General features: G+C 52.1%; 5 protein-coding genes across 5 annotated transcripts; 3 read left to right on the top strand and 2 right to left on the bottom strand.

The window, feature by feature from the left end:
* Positions 1–97: 97 nt before the first annotated feature.
* Positions 98–805, top strand: PV08_06434 (3,4-dihydroxy-2-butanone-4-phosphate synthase; the record flags this gene model as incomplete). The annotated part of the gene is made up of 1 exon (XM_016380772.1): positions 98–805. One exon carries the CDS (start codon positions 98–100, stop codon positions 803–805), a length of 708 nt encoding a protein of 235 aa, XP_016236599.1.
* Positions 806–2,313: 1,508 nt separating this feature from the next.
* Positions 2,314–3,213, top strand: PV08_06433 (uncharacterized protein; the record flags this gene model as incomplete). Its single annotated transcript, XM_016380771.1, has 1 exon — positions 2,314–3,213. One exon carries the CDS (start codon positions 2,314–2,316, stop codon positions 3,211–3,213), a length of 900 nt encoding a protein of 299 aa, XP_016236598.1.
* Positions 3,214–3,691: 478 nt separating this feature from the next.
* PV08_06432 (uncharacterized protein) lies at positions 3,692–4,387 on the bottom strand (the record flags this gene model as incomplete). The annotated part of the gene is made up of 1 exon (XM_016380770.1): positions 3,692–4,387. One exon carries the CDS (start codon positions 4,385–4,387, stop codon positions 3,692–3,694), a length of 696 nt encoding a protein of 231 aa, XP_016236597.1.
* Positions 4,388–5,100: 713 nt separating this feature from the next.
* On the top strand, positions 5,101–11,245 carry PV08_06431 (uncharacterized protein; the record flags this gene model as incomplete). Its single annotated transcript, XM_016380769.1, has 2 exons — positions 5,101–5,389; positions 5,442–11,245. 2 exons carry the CDS (start codon positions 5,101–5,103, stop codon positions 11,243–11,245), a joined length of 6,093 nt encoding a protein of 2,030 aa, XP_016236596.1.
* An 817-nt stretch (positions 11,246–12,062) lies between these two features.
* On the bottom strand, positions 12,063–13,821 carry PV08_06430 (uncharacterized protein; the record flags this gene model as incomplete). Its single annotated transcript, XM_016380768.1, has 3 exons — positions 12,063–12,279; positions 12,562–13,111; positions 13,431–13,821. 3 exons carry the CDS (start codon positions 13,819–13,821, stop codon positions 12,063–12,065), a joined length of 1,158 nt encoding a protein of 385 aa, XP_016236595.1.
* Between the last annotated feature and the right edge of the window lie 713 nt (positions 13,822–14,534).

The following is a 14,534-nucleotide window of genomic DNA, read 5'->3' as shown; positions in this document are numbered from 1 at the left end:
GTCTAGAACAAACAAACTACCGACTGGACGGCGAACATCGATATCGTTAATCTCGCTACACCACCACTTGACCGACGGCTGGACATTTTGAGCAGACATGCCTTCCAGTAGCCCTCTGCCCAAGGGATTTGACTCGATCGAATCTACGATTGAAGCCTTCCGCAACGGCGAGTTCATCGTGGTGCTGGACTCTCAGGACCGCGAAAACGAGGGTGATTTGATTATCGCCGCTCAAGATGTCACGACTGAGAAGATGGCCTTTATGGTCCGCTACACGAGCGGGCTTATATGTGCCCCGATCACGGCGAAGTTGGCGGCCGAGTTGAAGTTGCCTCTGATGGTGGCGGACAGCGAGGACCCGCATCGCACGGCGTACACGATTTCCATTGACTCGAACGACGCGAGCGTCACGACGGGAATCTCAGCGCACGACCGTGCCTTGACATGCAGGACTTTGGCGAGTTCCAAGGTCTCACCCGCCAGCTTCCGACGCCCGGGACACCTTTTCCCATTGATAGCGAAGGACGGCGGCGTTCTTGAACGGACTGGCCACACGGAGGCTGCTGTCGAGTTTTGTCGGCTGGCTGGAAAAGCTCGGGCTGGCGTCATCTCTGAGATGGTCGACGATGGCGAACCGGTGCAGGGTCAGACCCTGATGCGAGAGCCGGGCATGATGAGGCGGGATGCTTGTTTGGCGTTTGGGAGGAAATGGGGTCTCAAGGTCTGTACTATTGAGGATTTGGTTGATTATGTTCAGCATGAGAAGGGAGTTGCTTCGAATGGAGTTGTCAATGGACATTCTTGACTCTGGTGATGGCAGCTTTTTGAGACGAACACTCGAGATACGAACCTAGGTCCTTGATGCATACAAAAACTCTTTTGTCTTTTTGCGGACGATTACAGTACGATCTTGTTGAGGAAACAGTCGACCACGCCGAAATCCCTAGTTGCGCTTTGATTCTCATTCGTCCTCTGACTCGCACAGGCTGAAGGAGTCTCATACGAGTACCTGGGGTACAAACGCCTTATGTAATGTCACAAGGAACCCTTGTCAAGGGTACAAGCAACCTATCGTAGGTAAATAGTCTCTCTTACGGCCTCGGATCGGTGGCCGCGCCCTTCAAGTCACCGAGTTTCAAACCCCCGTCCCTGAAACTTCTCACATCAGCGCTAACTAACTAGTTAACGCTTCCGTCGTGAGTGAACATGGAAAGCTTGATTCATGACTCCGAGGAGCTTGTATCGCCATACGCTGGCCGTCCTGTCCACAAACGCCCGTTATCATTATGGCGACCGATGAAAGCAAAAGTCAGTCGTTCGTCGTGGCATCTTTTCACGATACACTGATGGAGCGGACCGAGGTATCTGACCTCTTGACTTAACGCGCGTTTTAAACTGCGCCTCGAACAAAGACTCAGACTTGCAATCTCACAGATCAATCCTCACGTCTCCCCACCGGCCTGGGATTCGTAAGGTAAGCCAGCCCTTTTGCCCATGACCGGAATTCTGGCCCCCCTTGTTTAGGATTGCGACGAGGCCAAATTCGACCCTACTGTACAGAACTAGGCGCACCGCCTGTCCGTCCCAGCCCCAAGACCTTGAACGGATATGAAATGCGGCGGCGTCTCAAGGCCCTCGCCTTCGCTCAGCCTCAACTTCGTCCAACTCTTACCTGTGAGTTTGCATGAGTGTATAACACGAGGTTGCTAGCCTCCTTTCCATCGTGCTGTCTATTTATCAGCCCTCTGCCTCGAGTTTTTCGCTTCTTGTACGCTTGTTGCTGGGCCCTTTGGGGATGGAGTAATACCGGTGATCTGTTACTCTCTCTACACCTGTACACCCCCCTTACCTTTGACCACAAGAAGCAGCTTCATTCAGCGAAGAGTGGGTTGAGATGTGTCTGCGTTGGACGAACCTGCGAACCTAAAGAGCGGTATCTACGATCGCTGCATCTCTGAGTCCCGGTTCTTTTTCTTTTCCCTCGAGGACCCTCGTTCGCTTCTTGATCCCAAAACATCACTCCATACCGTCATTCGAGTTCGAACCCGTCTACACCCTGCGGCGTTTGTCTCCCCAGTCATCTAATTTGACCTACCTGAGGTAGGAAGACATACTTCGCACCGCGTTGGATCAATAACGCCGGAGGGCATACGCCGTCCAGCTCGGGGCGGCGTTTACGAGTATACCTTTCTCGAAATTAGCACTGTGATCGGTACCTAGGCACAGCACGCGCACACACACCCCCACCGCACGCCCGTCATCTCACTGCTTGCCCCAAGGTATAATACATATCCACACACCCAGGTCGACAAGATGGCACCCAGCCCGCGCAACCGATTCAACATGAACAACCACCAATCCGACGAAATCATAAGCCACGGCGTCGGGTCCTCGTCCTCGTCCTCGTCGCCCAACGGCGCCAACACGATCAGCCACAACCAGAGCAACGGCAGCTCATCCAGTTTGTCCACGGGTGCCATCGTCGGCATCGTCATCGGAGGGGTGGCTGGTATTCTTCTTGCCGTCGCAGCCTTTGTAGTCATACGCAGCCGCCGTCGCTCCCGAACGGGCGGCGCATACCGTCCCGCGAACGCAAGGGGAGGGTTCTTCAACACGCGCCGCGAAGCACCGATCGGGGAAAAGCCAGAGGATATCAAGCCCGAAGGCGAGGGCGAGCACGCCGCGGACGAGGGCCTCTTGAGACACGCAGACACACCGGCCATAGTCGCGTGGGACGCCGACGAGGAAGACGACCTCCAGAACGCGAGAGGCACGCGGGACGGAGTCGCGCACGCTCATCCTCATGCTCGCGCTCGCACCGGGATCCAGAGACCGGCCAGCGTGGCGAGTTTCTCGAGCCTGAGCACGGCGGCGGCCGGGTTCGCCCCGCCTCCGCCTCGCTACGAGGAAGCGATGTCTTCCGGGCCCGGTGCGCGTGCGAGTACGAGTACGAGGAGGAACTCGGACGGTGGACTCGCGCCGTTGATGTTGGGCCGGGCAGACGAAGACGACGACGACGACGACGACGAAATCGGTGGCGGAGGACGCCGGTCGACGTCGAGGGGACGCAGTCTCGGTACTAATACCGACGACCTCGGAGCTGGTGGGTCGGCGAGGCCGAGGAGCGTCAACGGCGACAGGAGACGGAGCGTGTCGAGGTTCCGGGAAGAAGGGATGGTGGATTTGAATTTGAGTTCGAACCTGAGGGGCTGATTGAGTGAGCGATCTGGAATCCGAAATCTGGGTTCGAAGGGTTGCCTGAGCGGATCGATCAGGTACCCAAGGTATAGAGAGAGAGGTATCTATCACTTGTAATGAAATGACCATGATTCCTGATTGATATACGGGTTGGATGATCGGGATCAGCATCATCGTGATCGTAGATGGGGAAAGGATCAATGGACGTTTCCATTACTTTGCTCATTTCATCGTGACGGCAACCAAACCTACGTCCATCAAAATGAAATTCTATGTATTCCCATTGCCACAAATGCCCGCCAACGCCGTCCCATCCTTGGGAAATTTTGGGGTATCAATTCTAAAAGCACCATTCCTTTTTGCCCGTGGCCTGAACGACCAATTGTCCGAAGCCACGGCTCATTTTAGAGAGCTTCAGCTGGTAAAATGCTGCTGTAGCCATATCATCACTCTCTCTTGACTCACTCCCTCCCCAGAATCCAAAGACGACAGTCTATCTCCCTTGAGGTCTTTTATCCGAATAATCCCTGAAAAGCCCTTGCATGTGGGTGTTTGTGACTTTCTGGCCACGCCTGGCTGCCTTCTTTTTGGCCTTGGGCTTCGCAACAACGTCCGTCCGCGCAGGTTCGCCGGTAGATTTGTGGTTCATCCGACGAAGTTCTCTGATCGTGTCTTCCTCCGACGGCAGAGCAATCTGCGACCAAATATCCTTGAATTCCTGATCCAGCGCCACGTGCAGGGTCGGGTCATCCACCCAGACTGTGCGCGGGTGGTTGTCTTTGCGGTTACGGACAACCAGGAGTTTATGCTGGGCTTCGAGCTTGTTGATCGCGGCCTCCACATCGGGCCATGTGTCTTTTAACTCGCGGACGTTGATGCCCATGGCCGACTCTTGACCCTGGAGGTGCTTGAGCAGGTCGTCCGCCGATGCGATGTTATGTTCAGGCCGGTACCTGTATGTGTCCGTATCGGGATCGTGGTCTGCCTTGGGGTTCTTGCTCAGAAACGTCCGGAAGTACATGATCTGCTCCTCTGTCCGACGGTACTGGGGAAGAACATATTCCACCAACTCGTTCCAGCCGATCCTGTCTGGAAACTTCTCCTTGAGCCGCCCGAGGGCGTAGATGACGTTGGTGCGGGCATCGCTGCCGGCGACCGACGTCTGTGTAGAGGAGAGATAGGCAGACATGGTGGGACCAAACGAGTCGTGAAGACGACGCAGCCGACGAGACGAGGGAGGTGCTGGTTGAGTCAAAGGATCTCGTCCGGTTGCAGGCGTTGCAGGCTGCGCTCAGATCATTATTCGAGCAAAGTACAGCGGTGCAAGAGCCGAACGCAGGCTGTCAAAGAACACAATGTCAGAACTGAGCGAGGGGGTATCTGATGCGGAACTCCCAGACGCAATTGGAACTGAAGAATATGGGAGAGTTACTGTAAAATATGAATCGCGAGAACGAACGATCCGCAGGCTGATATCAGTTTGAAGTGACTTCCAATTGTTAGCCACTCGTACCAAGTGACAGTCCGGGGCAGAAGGGAAAGTCAAGCGAGTGAACTGGCTCTTTAAGCTTAAATCTTGGGGCTCGAATAGGCTGCAGCTGGCTAAAGACCCAGTGCGTGTCAGTCACGTTTTCCGTTCCTTTCACTGTGCCCGCGCCGCATGTTGTTTATGGTATTCTCAATTACCCTGCACGCTTCTACATTCCACTTTCCACCACTCTCTTGCCTTGCCTGACCGACTGGCAATCGAAATCCTCGCGCGCCATGGTGACGGGGTTCTCGATCATTCCCATCCTTCCTTAATTCTCGGGCGCTTGTGGAGGGCGCGCGGACTTCTCATAGTTCTTCCCAGTCTACCCTTTCCTTAATACTCATCTGACCGGCTTGAGTGGACATTCAGCCATGGCCGAAGACATTGATGTCCGAGCCATCTCGGCCTTTTCCTCACTTCCGGAGAACACCATCACGACGTTGCGCCAGACTCCTTCGCCAGAGTTGATTGACGAAATCCTTCGAGCTTTTCTCCCGCGGATAAAAGAGTGTGAACAGACAAAGGCGAAACAGGTCAAGACGGAGATCGAGCTAGAAACATACACGCGTAAAAATGACTCCAAGGTTAAGGCTCTCTCAGAGTCGCGGGACAAGGCTCTTGAGCAGGCAGGCAAACTGCGTGGTGAATTGCAGATTGCTGGTGAGCACCCTACGTCTACCGCTTATTGACCTTCAACTCATTTCAAATACAGAAACCGCAAAGACCAGACTGGAAACCGAAATCGACCAAATGCGCTCGGCTACGGCAAACGAAAACTCCGAGATCAGCACTCTCAAGTCACGAGTCACCTCGCTCGAAGCTGCCAACCGCGACACACTTGCCCTTCTTGAGTCCAAGACTACCGCATACGAAAGCCTGTCGCAGGAACTTGCCGCTCAGCACCAAAAGGCCGCAGAACTTCGGAAGCAGATCGCTACCCTCGAGCAATCAGTACAGTCCGCTAATGCCTCCGTCGCTAGCGCGAAGTTCAAGGAGCAGAGCCTACTACAAGAGGTGGACATGCTTAAGAAGAACAACGAGTGGCTGGAAAATGAAAGAAAGATCAAAGCCGATGAGCATACAAATTTCCGCAAAGAGAAGAATGCTCGAATTTCCGAATTGTCCAGATCTAATGAACAATACATTGCTGAAGCTGAAGCCTTGAGACGGTCCGAAACGGCGCTTAAGCATCGATTGGAGGAGCAGGCAACGAAACTTGAGGAGACGCTAGAGGAAATCCAAAAGATTCGCGAAGAAAAAATTTCCTCAGACGAATCCCATCGAGTTGAACTTGAAAGTGTTACTCGCCTGGCTGATTTGCAAGCTGCGTCGGCCGAAACTGCGAAACAACGAGTCCAAGAACTTTCTGCCGCCTTGGAAGAGGCCCGCGAAGAGGCAGCAGAAGAAGTTGGCACCATTCGAGCCGAGATCGAGTCTGAGCACAATGACCGTGTTGCTGCCGAACAACGAATTGCCGAACTGGAGAGGTCTCTGGAAGAGTTATCAAATGAGCTCGAACAAGCCCGAGCACGACCAAGCACTCCGCAGCGTGCAATGAACGGCTCAGGTATCACCACGCCTATTCGAGCTGGTACCCCTGGGGGCATCTTTTCGCCTTCCTCCATCTCAAGGCCGAGGACCCAAATGACAATGACTCAACTTTACAATGAATACACGAAACTCGAAGGAGATCTTGCAAGCGAGAGACGAGCCAATGAGCAACTGCGCGAGAACCTTGATGCAATGGTCGAGGAACTCGAGAACAACAAGCCTGAGATTGAAGAATTACGGATGGACCACGATCGACTACAGAGTGAAGTCGTGGAGATGTCCAGCATCATGGATAAGGCTAATGCTGAGCGAGACTCCGCTGTCAAAGAACTCAAGCACTGCCAAGGCCAGCTCGAGAGCAAGTCGAGAGAAGTCGAAGTCCTCACGCAGCAACTTCGAGATACAGGCTCGCAGATCCGCTTCCTCTTAATCGAACAGCATGTTAGAGAACAAGGCGGCTCTTTGACTCGGGAGGACTTTGATGACCTTGAGAGACAGGCCAACGAAGCCATGGCCCAAGACATGGCCAACTTGTCCGAGACACAGCAATTAGTCAACCAACGCCTGATCGTTTTCAAGAACATCGACGAGCTTCAGCGACAAAATCAAGACCAACTCAAGACCATCCGTAATCTTGTCAGTGAACTTGAAAGCAGCGTTGCGAAAGAGAAGGAACAGCAACAACTTGCTATGAAAGAGGAGCTCGAGCAGGCTCGTGCTCAAATATCCTCATACCAGGACGAACTTAAGACCATGGTTGCTCAGACCAAGAGTTTTGTCAAGGAAAGAGACATGTTCCGCAATATGTTGACACGACGTGGTCACCTAGCCGCTGGACAAGTGCATCCTACGGACTTCTCCAGGTCACTCCCTGTTCCCAATGGGGAGTCACCGGCTCCTTCAGTGGCAGGTGGCGAGTCTGATTATGCCAAGTTACTCAAAGACTTGCAACACCACTTCGATACGTACCGACAAGAAGCCTCCACCGACCACTCGGCGTTGAAGACTCAAGTTGACGAGTTGAGCAGAAAGAACTCCCAATTACAAACAGAGATCAGCCGCGCCATGGGGCAACTGACAGCTGCTAACCAACGGTATGAGATGCTCCAAGCCAATTACAACTCTCTGAAGACCGAGAACGGAGAAATCCAGAAGAGATCGTACGCTGTCATGGACAATGCCAACAAGCAGGAAGTCAAGGCGCAGCAAGTTGCTGAAGAGCTTGTTGAGGCCAGAGCTCTGGTGGAGAGCTTGCAGCGCGATTCTGCCAACCTCAAGGCCGAGAAGGATCTCTGGAAGACCGTGGAGCGAAGACTGATCGAAGACAATGAATCTTTACGAAATGAGCGTGGCCGACTAGATCAGCTCAATGCAAGCTTGCAATCAATCATCAACGAGCGTGAGCAAACTGATGCAGAGAGCAGACGTCGTCTTCAATCACAAGCCGAAACACTAGAGACAGAGCTCCAGTCTGTGAAGAGGAAGCTCAACGACGAGATCGAGGAAAGCAAAAAGGCCTCCTTGCGGCGTGAATACGAACATGAACAAAGTCAAAAGAGGATTGACGACCTCGTCACAACGCTGGGCACCACAAAAGAAGAGCTGGCTTCCGCCAAAACCGCAAGAGATCATCTTCAAGCCAGAGTAGACGAACTTTCGGTTGAACTTCGCTCTGCAGAAGAGCGTCTAGAGGTTTTGACCAGACCTGCCGAACCAGCCGCTCAAGAAAATGGCACAGAGGAGAGCAGTCTCACCAAGGAGCAAGAATTGTCAGTGGAGATTTCTGAACTCAAACGAGATCTCGACCTCAAAGTTTCTGAGCTTGAGAGAGCCAACGAACAGGTTGAGGTCTACAAGAATATTAGTCAGTCAAGCGAAGAGCGACTTCAAGAGCTTAGCGAGACCAATGACCAGTATCGGGAGGAGACAGAAGCTGTACTCGCTGAGAAAGATGGTAAGATAAAGGACCTTGAGCAACGCATTGAAGATATCTCGTCAGAGCTTAACACTACCAACTCCGAACTATCCAAGCTCCGAGACGAACAGGCCGACGCAGGCCGGAAGCTCCACGAACAAAAGGCTGGCTTTGAAGCTGAGATTGAACGACTCAAAGAGGAAGCTGAGAAGAGCGCCGAGCAAGCTCAATTCAACCTGGAAGCTTCCAAAGTGCAAGCACAGATCGCCACAGAAGCTCAGCAGAATTACGAGAATGAGCTTGTCAGACACGCAGACGCCGCAAAGGCGCTGCATACAGTCCGAGAGGAAGCCAACCAGATCAAGCTGGAGGCAGTTGACCTACGTACTCAGGCGGCGACTGCAAAGGCGGATCTGGAACAGAAAGAGGCCAGCTGGAACGAGCTGAAGGATCGATACGAAAGAGAAGTGTCTGATCTTAAGCAGCGCCGAGAAGAAGTCATGCAGCAAAACACCCTACTTCATAATCAACTCGAACGACTAACACAACAAATCAGCACCCTTCAGCGTGATCGTGCCGCTTTGGCTGAAGGCGAGAATGCCGAAGGCCCGACGCAGGCATCTGCCGAACTCGACGAGTCGCAGGAGATGATACGATATTTGCGACGTGAAAAGGAGATCATTGAAGTTCAACACCACATTTCAGTCCAAGAAAGCAAGAGATTGCGCCAGCAACTGGAACTTGCTCAGTCTCAACTAGATGACACTCGACTGAAGCTTGACCAGCAACGCCGTGCTGAAGTTGATGCTGAGCGCAATGCTATCAACCACAACAAGCTCATGGAGACTTTGAACGAGCTGAATCTTTACCGGGAAAGCAGCGTGACTTTGCGAGCGGAGCTGAAACAAGCCAAGGATTCCCTCGCGGAGAGATCTAAGCGTGTGGAGGAGCTCGAGGGCAAAATTCACACTTTGAACACTCGTGTTGCAGAACTCGAAAACCTGGTCGAACTTCGTGAAGGTGAGCTGAAGCTGAGCCAGGAAGATCGTGATCACTGGCAACAACGCTGTCAAAACATTCTTTCCAAATACGACCGTGTTGACCCGGCCGAGCTGGAGGCTCTCAAAGAGAAGATCGCTACACTAGAAAAAGAACGTGATGAGATCAAGACAGAATATGACAGTGCTGTTGCCGAACGCGATGAGGCGCGAACCGCTCTGCAGAAGCATGTTGATGACCTTCCTACCGTCATCAAGAATGCCAAAGCAGAACAAAAGACTGTGCTTGAGACTCAGTTCAAGGAGGTCCTCCGAAAGAATCGAACGGTATTGGTTGAGAGAAAGGCTGAGCTAGATGCCGCGCTAGCTGAAAAAGTGGTTTTGCAGGAAGAATTGGACTCTGCCAAAGCACAACTTGCAGCTGCACCAACTGAAAGTGCAGTGTCTGTTCCCCAGGCCAACGGTGTTGCTGAGGTTCAGCCGACAGTCGTTCCAACTGACGGCCCAAGTAGTACCACCGATAATACAGCGGTGCCCGAACTTGAGGCCAAAGTCAGGGAACTGGAGGCTTCTCTTGTCGCAAAGGACAAGGAAATCCAGGACATGACTTCTTCTCAGGACGAAAAGTACAATAATAGGATATCAGCAATGGAGAAGATACTCAACAAGCGTCTGCAAGAGGTAAAGACTGAAGCCCAGCAAGCAAAGGTTGCTGCATTGGAGGAGTTGCGCACCAAACTTGACGCTGAGCATCAACAAGAAATGGAAGCGCTGCGAGCCAGCTCTGTTCCCGTGGCCGCGGATTTGCAGCAAGCCACCGGCGATACTCCAAATGCTGCAACTGAGGTAGCTCCGAGTGCGGCGACTGAGACTGCTACACCTGTCGGCGCCGACCAGCTGACAGAAGAAGTTCTGTTGGCCATTCCGGAAGACAAGGCCAGATTCCTCGTTCAGAAGCATGAAGTTCTCCGCAAAATGGTTCAGACCAATATCAGAAACCGAGTTGAAAAGGAGCGAGAAAGCCTGCGTGAGACAATCCGAAAGGAGATCGGAGAGGAAACTGCGACCCAAGGCAGCCAGCCTTCCTCTCAACAGATCGAAGAACTCGAGCGGCGATTCGAACAAGAGAAAGAGTCCATCATCCGGCAGAAGGAGTCCGAGTGCAATGCTGAAAAGCAGACACTCGCCAAGCAATATGAAGATAAACTCGCCCGGGAGAAGCAAGATTTAATCGTCAAGCATCATGAGGAGCTGAGCTCACAGAGACTCCAATTTGATCAAGAGTCGGAACGGAAGATTCAAGAACAGGTTCGAAATGCTGAACAGATGATGGAGAAGCGTGGTGCAGTTAAGTTGAATATGGCTACGAACAAAGCCGCAGCGGCCACTGCTAAATTGGAGGTGGTGAAAAAGGCGGCAGAAGAAACACCTGAAAAACCAGTTGGGGAGGTCTGGAACATTGCTAAGGACACCAAACCTCCACCAGCTGCTCCAAAACCAGCAGCCACTGCCACATCTTCTGCTCCGGCTGCATCTGCTCCAGCAGCCGCTCCTTCACAGCCTCCTGCAACTCCAGACAGCAAGACGAATGGAAATGCACAAGCTACATCCACTGAACAACCTGCACCTGCCACTGCAACTGCTGCGGTCAAGACTGAAGCTTCAGCACAAAAACCTCCTCAGCAGCAGACCGGCGCCCAAGCTACCACGACTGAAAATGCCAAACAACCTCAGGCGGGCGGTGCTGCTTTGATGCATCAATTGCAGTCAGGTATTCCACGAGGTGGTTCAATTCGTGGTCCTCGGGGTAGCGGTATTCCTCGAGGAAGAGGAGCACCAAGAGGTCGAGGAGGTGCACCTCATGTTCAGACGGGTATTCCACAGCAGGCTAGGGGAGGCGGTCATGTGGGCAGTCCTGGACGGGGGAACTTGAATCCTCAAGCTGCACAGTTCACTCCAGGAGGAGGCAATAAGCGTGCTAGGGAAGATGGAGGGTCTGCCGATGACGGTGGTCAAGGAAAGAGAATTCGTGGTGAAGGAGCGTCTTCTTGAGCTTATTGAGATCTCGTCTCTCATTTTTCCTTTGTGTGTGTGTTTGTGTGAATGTGGTACAACGGGAAATGGATACATTTGCGATCAAAAAAAAGGGAAACATTTGCATGGCGATGGCGAATGAGAGGTTTTGTGATGATACGTTTTCGTTGTGTGTATTCAAATTTTCACGGGAAGCTCGACCAAGACTTGGTCAACTCAAGAGGTTGAGCTGCGGATTGAGATATACCAAAGACGAGGCAAAACGGGATAGTGAAAGTCTAGTCTAGTCCACCAGTCTAGTCGACAAAGTCTTAGACATGAAATTGTATGATACATACATGCCCATTGTATACTCCGGTTACCGATATACTTGGACTGAGCTACTCTATGCTTTGCATTGTAGGTTCAAACTGATCGGTGATGAATAGCAAATGTGCATGTACCTCACTACCTACTCCGTGACCGAGGTAGAGTATGAATGCGACACGGCCGCTGTGACTGAAGTGACACTTGTAATGAATGCGTGTAGGGAAAATGAGAATTAAAGAAGTCAAGCACATGGTTAATGGCTGCTCTCGTGCGATTTTGATTATTTCTTTGGGATAGAAGAATGTACGCCTGCAGAGGTACATACAATTTGGAATGGTCAGTGGTGGAACGGTGAATAATCAGTCAGGCCTTGTTGAAATGATACTATGTGGCAAGATACCTCCCCCACTCTCGGTCATGGTCGTTGAATTCTCCTCGCCTCTCATCTCTCATCTCCAGGTGTATATGTCCTCATATCTCTGGATGTATGTTGAATGCACGTTCTTATGTCTCTAGGTGTACGTTCTCAATACACCGCGGGTACGTTGGAAGCAGAAGTTGTCATCGTCGTCGTCGTAGATGATGGCCCCTTCCCCTCCACGTCTGTCTGTTGGAATCTCAACTGACACCAGTCTGCGCACGAGATGGGTTCGTATTTCGGCGGGTTGTTCTCGTCGGTGCAGCTGGGAAGGACGCCGCATTTTTCGTTGAAGTTGAAACCAAAGAAGAAGGGCATCGAGTATCTTTTGGTCGAGAGTGATTGTCAGTTCGAAATCAGATCAAATCAAAGTCGAGTTAGGTCATGATCGAAACATTCGCCGATACTATGCGGCTGGGGTGTGGGAAGTGAAAGGAAAAGCAAAAGGACGTCGGCATGGTGGCTGATGCAAAAGGGAAAGATGAAAAGAAGGCCGTGTCTGTGAGACTCGCGACCAAAACGGAAGGGAAAAAAAGGCAAGAAAGAAAGAAAGTCGTCCTGACTCGTGGCCAAACTGATAGCAAAGAACTCTGATAGCCCAACATACCTTTCAACAGTAGATCTGTTAAAGACTCTATGCACCGTAGACTTGAGGCGATCGTTGGTCAAGCGCATAAGGTAATCGCCTATGTTGACGACAAAGGTGCCCTGGATCGGCGAGGCTTTAATCCACTGCCCGTCCTTGTTGAGCACTTGCAGGCCGCCGTTCATGTCTTGCCAGAGCAGCGTGAAGCACTGCAGGTCCGTGTGCGAGCCGAGACCGATGTCGGCGCTGCTCGCGGCCTGCGCGGCCGTCATAGCAGGGTAGAAGTTGAAGACGCCGTCGCTGCCCGGGTACGTAGTAACGCTGTCAAAGTACGTCTCCGGCAGGTCGAGCACGAGCGCGAAGATACGCACCAACCGCCGTGCCAGCTTCAAACATTCCTGCCAGTACGTGATGCAGCCAGACTTGAAACCCGGGAGGTGCGACGTGCCTTGCCACACGTAGTCTTCGCCGCGGATGTAGGGAAGCACCTCGGCGGGGACGTTCGCGGGGTCTTTGGGGTCCGGGTCGTACTGTGGTTCGTAGCGCCAGCTGAAAGATTCGCGGTAGTCCACTGTGATATAATGAGTCTTGGTATATGGATTGCAGAGGATGCATGTATGTACGTTCTCAACTTGTAAAACAAATGTACACGGACGTGTCTATCTGGGACGTGATAAGAAATATAACAGATAACAGCAGGGGGCATGATACATATAGAATGGCTACATAACGTAGACCAAGTTGAATAGGCAGTAGTAGGAGGAGGAGGAGGAGGAGGAGGAGTAGGAGGAAGAGGAGGAGAAGGAGTGGATGAAAGCTTTCAGAAGTGTACTGATACGGGAGAGAGAGAGGACGAATGTTGAACAGCACCAGAAACATTGAAAACTTACATCCTTCAGTAGGACTTGCCATGGCAGTCCCATTCCCACTGTAGCCATTATAGTATTTCCCCTTGGACTTGGACACGATTTGTTTCTTCTCTTCAGGTTGGGCGAAGAAGGTCTTGGACGCGTCGAGGGCCCCGTTGATGGCTGATTCCGGGATACCGTGGTTCTTGATGTAGAAGAAGCCAGTGTTCTCTGCCGCGTACTTGATCTCTTGAGCGAGGCTCTTTCGGTCATCCAAGTCGCCATAGATCCGCCCAATGTCGATCAAGGGGATCTCGTCGCTTCGAGCCTCACGTGGTGGACTTGTCAGAACATCGCGATACACCGGTCCGTAAGCGGTGCGTAGCTGGAGTTTGACGAACGAGGGGGTCGATTCGGTGACTGTCGTCGCCATGGCCTGCTATTCTTGTCCCGGCCCTCCTGATTTGTGATGTTGATCTTTGACAATATCAATTCTTCTTTTCACGACGACTGGCTTGTTGAAACTCAATGAAATTGTATCTTTGTAGTCCGTGATAAGCGTTGAGATGGACCTGGATATCGGCGCTCGCGACCCCGTGGTTCCCACTTCCCCAGGCTCTCCCGCGATATTAGAAATCAGAGACTCAAGAGGAATGCCTCATCTGTACGAGAAATGATGAAGCCTTGGTCGGCGGTCGGCGAGACCCGAAACAAGATAAGGAGTTCTGGAGTCAGTATAGATAACCGTGTAGTAGTGTACAATCAAGTCGGCATTTGGGAGACGGATATAGTCGACGTCGTATTTACCAAGAAGACCGGCTATTCTCCATATCCCGACAAGGTCCGAGAACAATTCGCCAATCATCGTATGAGTCATTCTGCCCCTTTTCTCTACTCCTCCTACACTATATGGTGCCATCAAGATACTCGCGCTCATCTCCATGGTCTGTCTAAAGGCGTCGGGAACTTCTCAGATCCACTATACACCATTTCCTTCCCATTAGAAACCAAGCCAAGTGTTGGGGTATGCGAGCAGTCCATAGGCGTGCCCTACAGGTTATCAGCAACCCGTAGACATACCCTATCGGCAATCTACAAATGCTACCCAGCAGTAAGCGAGTCGTCCTTATCAGTGGGATCAGCATG

The sequence above is a fragment of the Exophiala spinifera genome, assembly GCF_000836115.1.
Source record: "Exophiala spinifera strain CBS 89968 unplaced genomic scaffold supercont1.4, whole genome shotgun sequence".
Lineage (NCBI taxonomy): Eukaryota > Fungi > Ascomycota > Eurotiomycetes > Chaetothyriales > Herpotrichiellaceae > Exophiala > Exophiala spinifera.
This window is presented reverse-complemented; position numbering and strand designations above follow the sequence as displayed.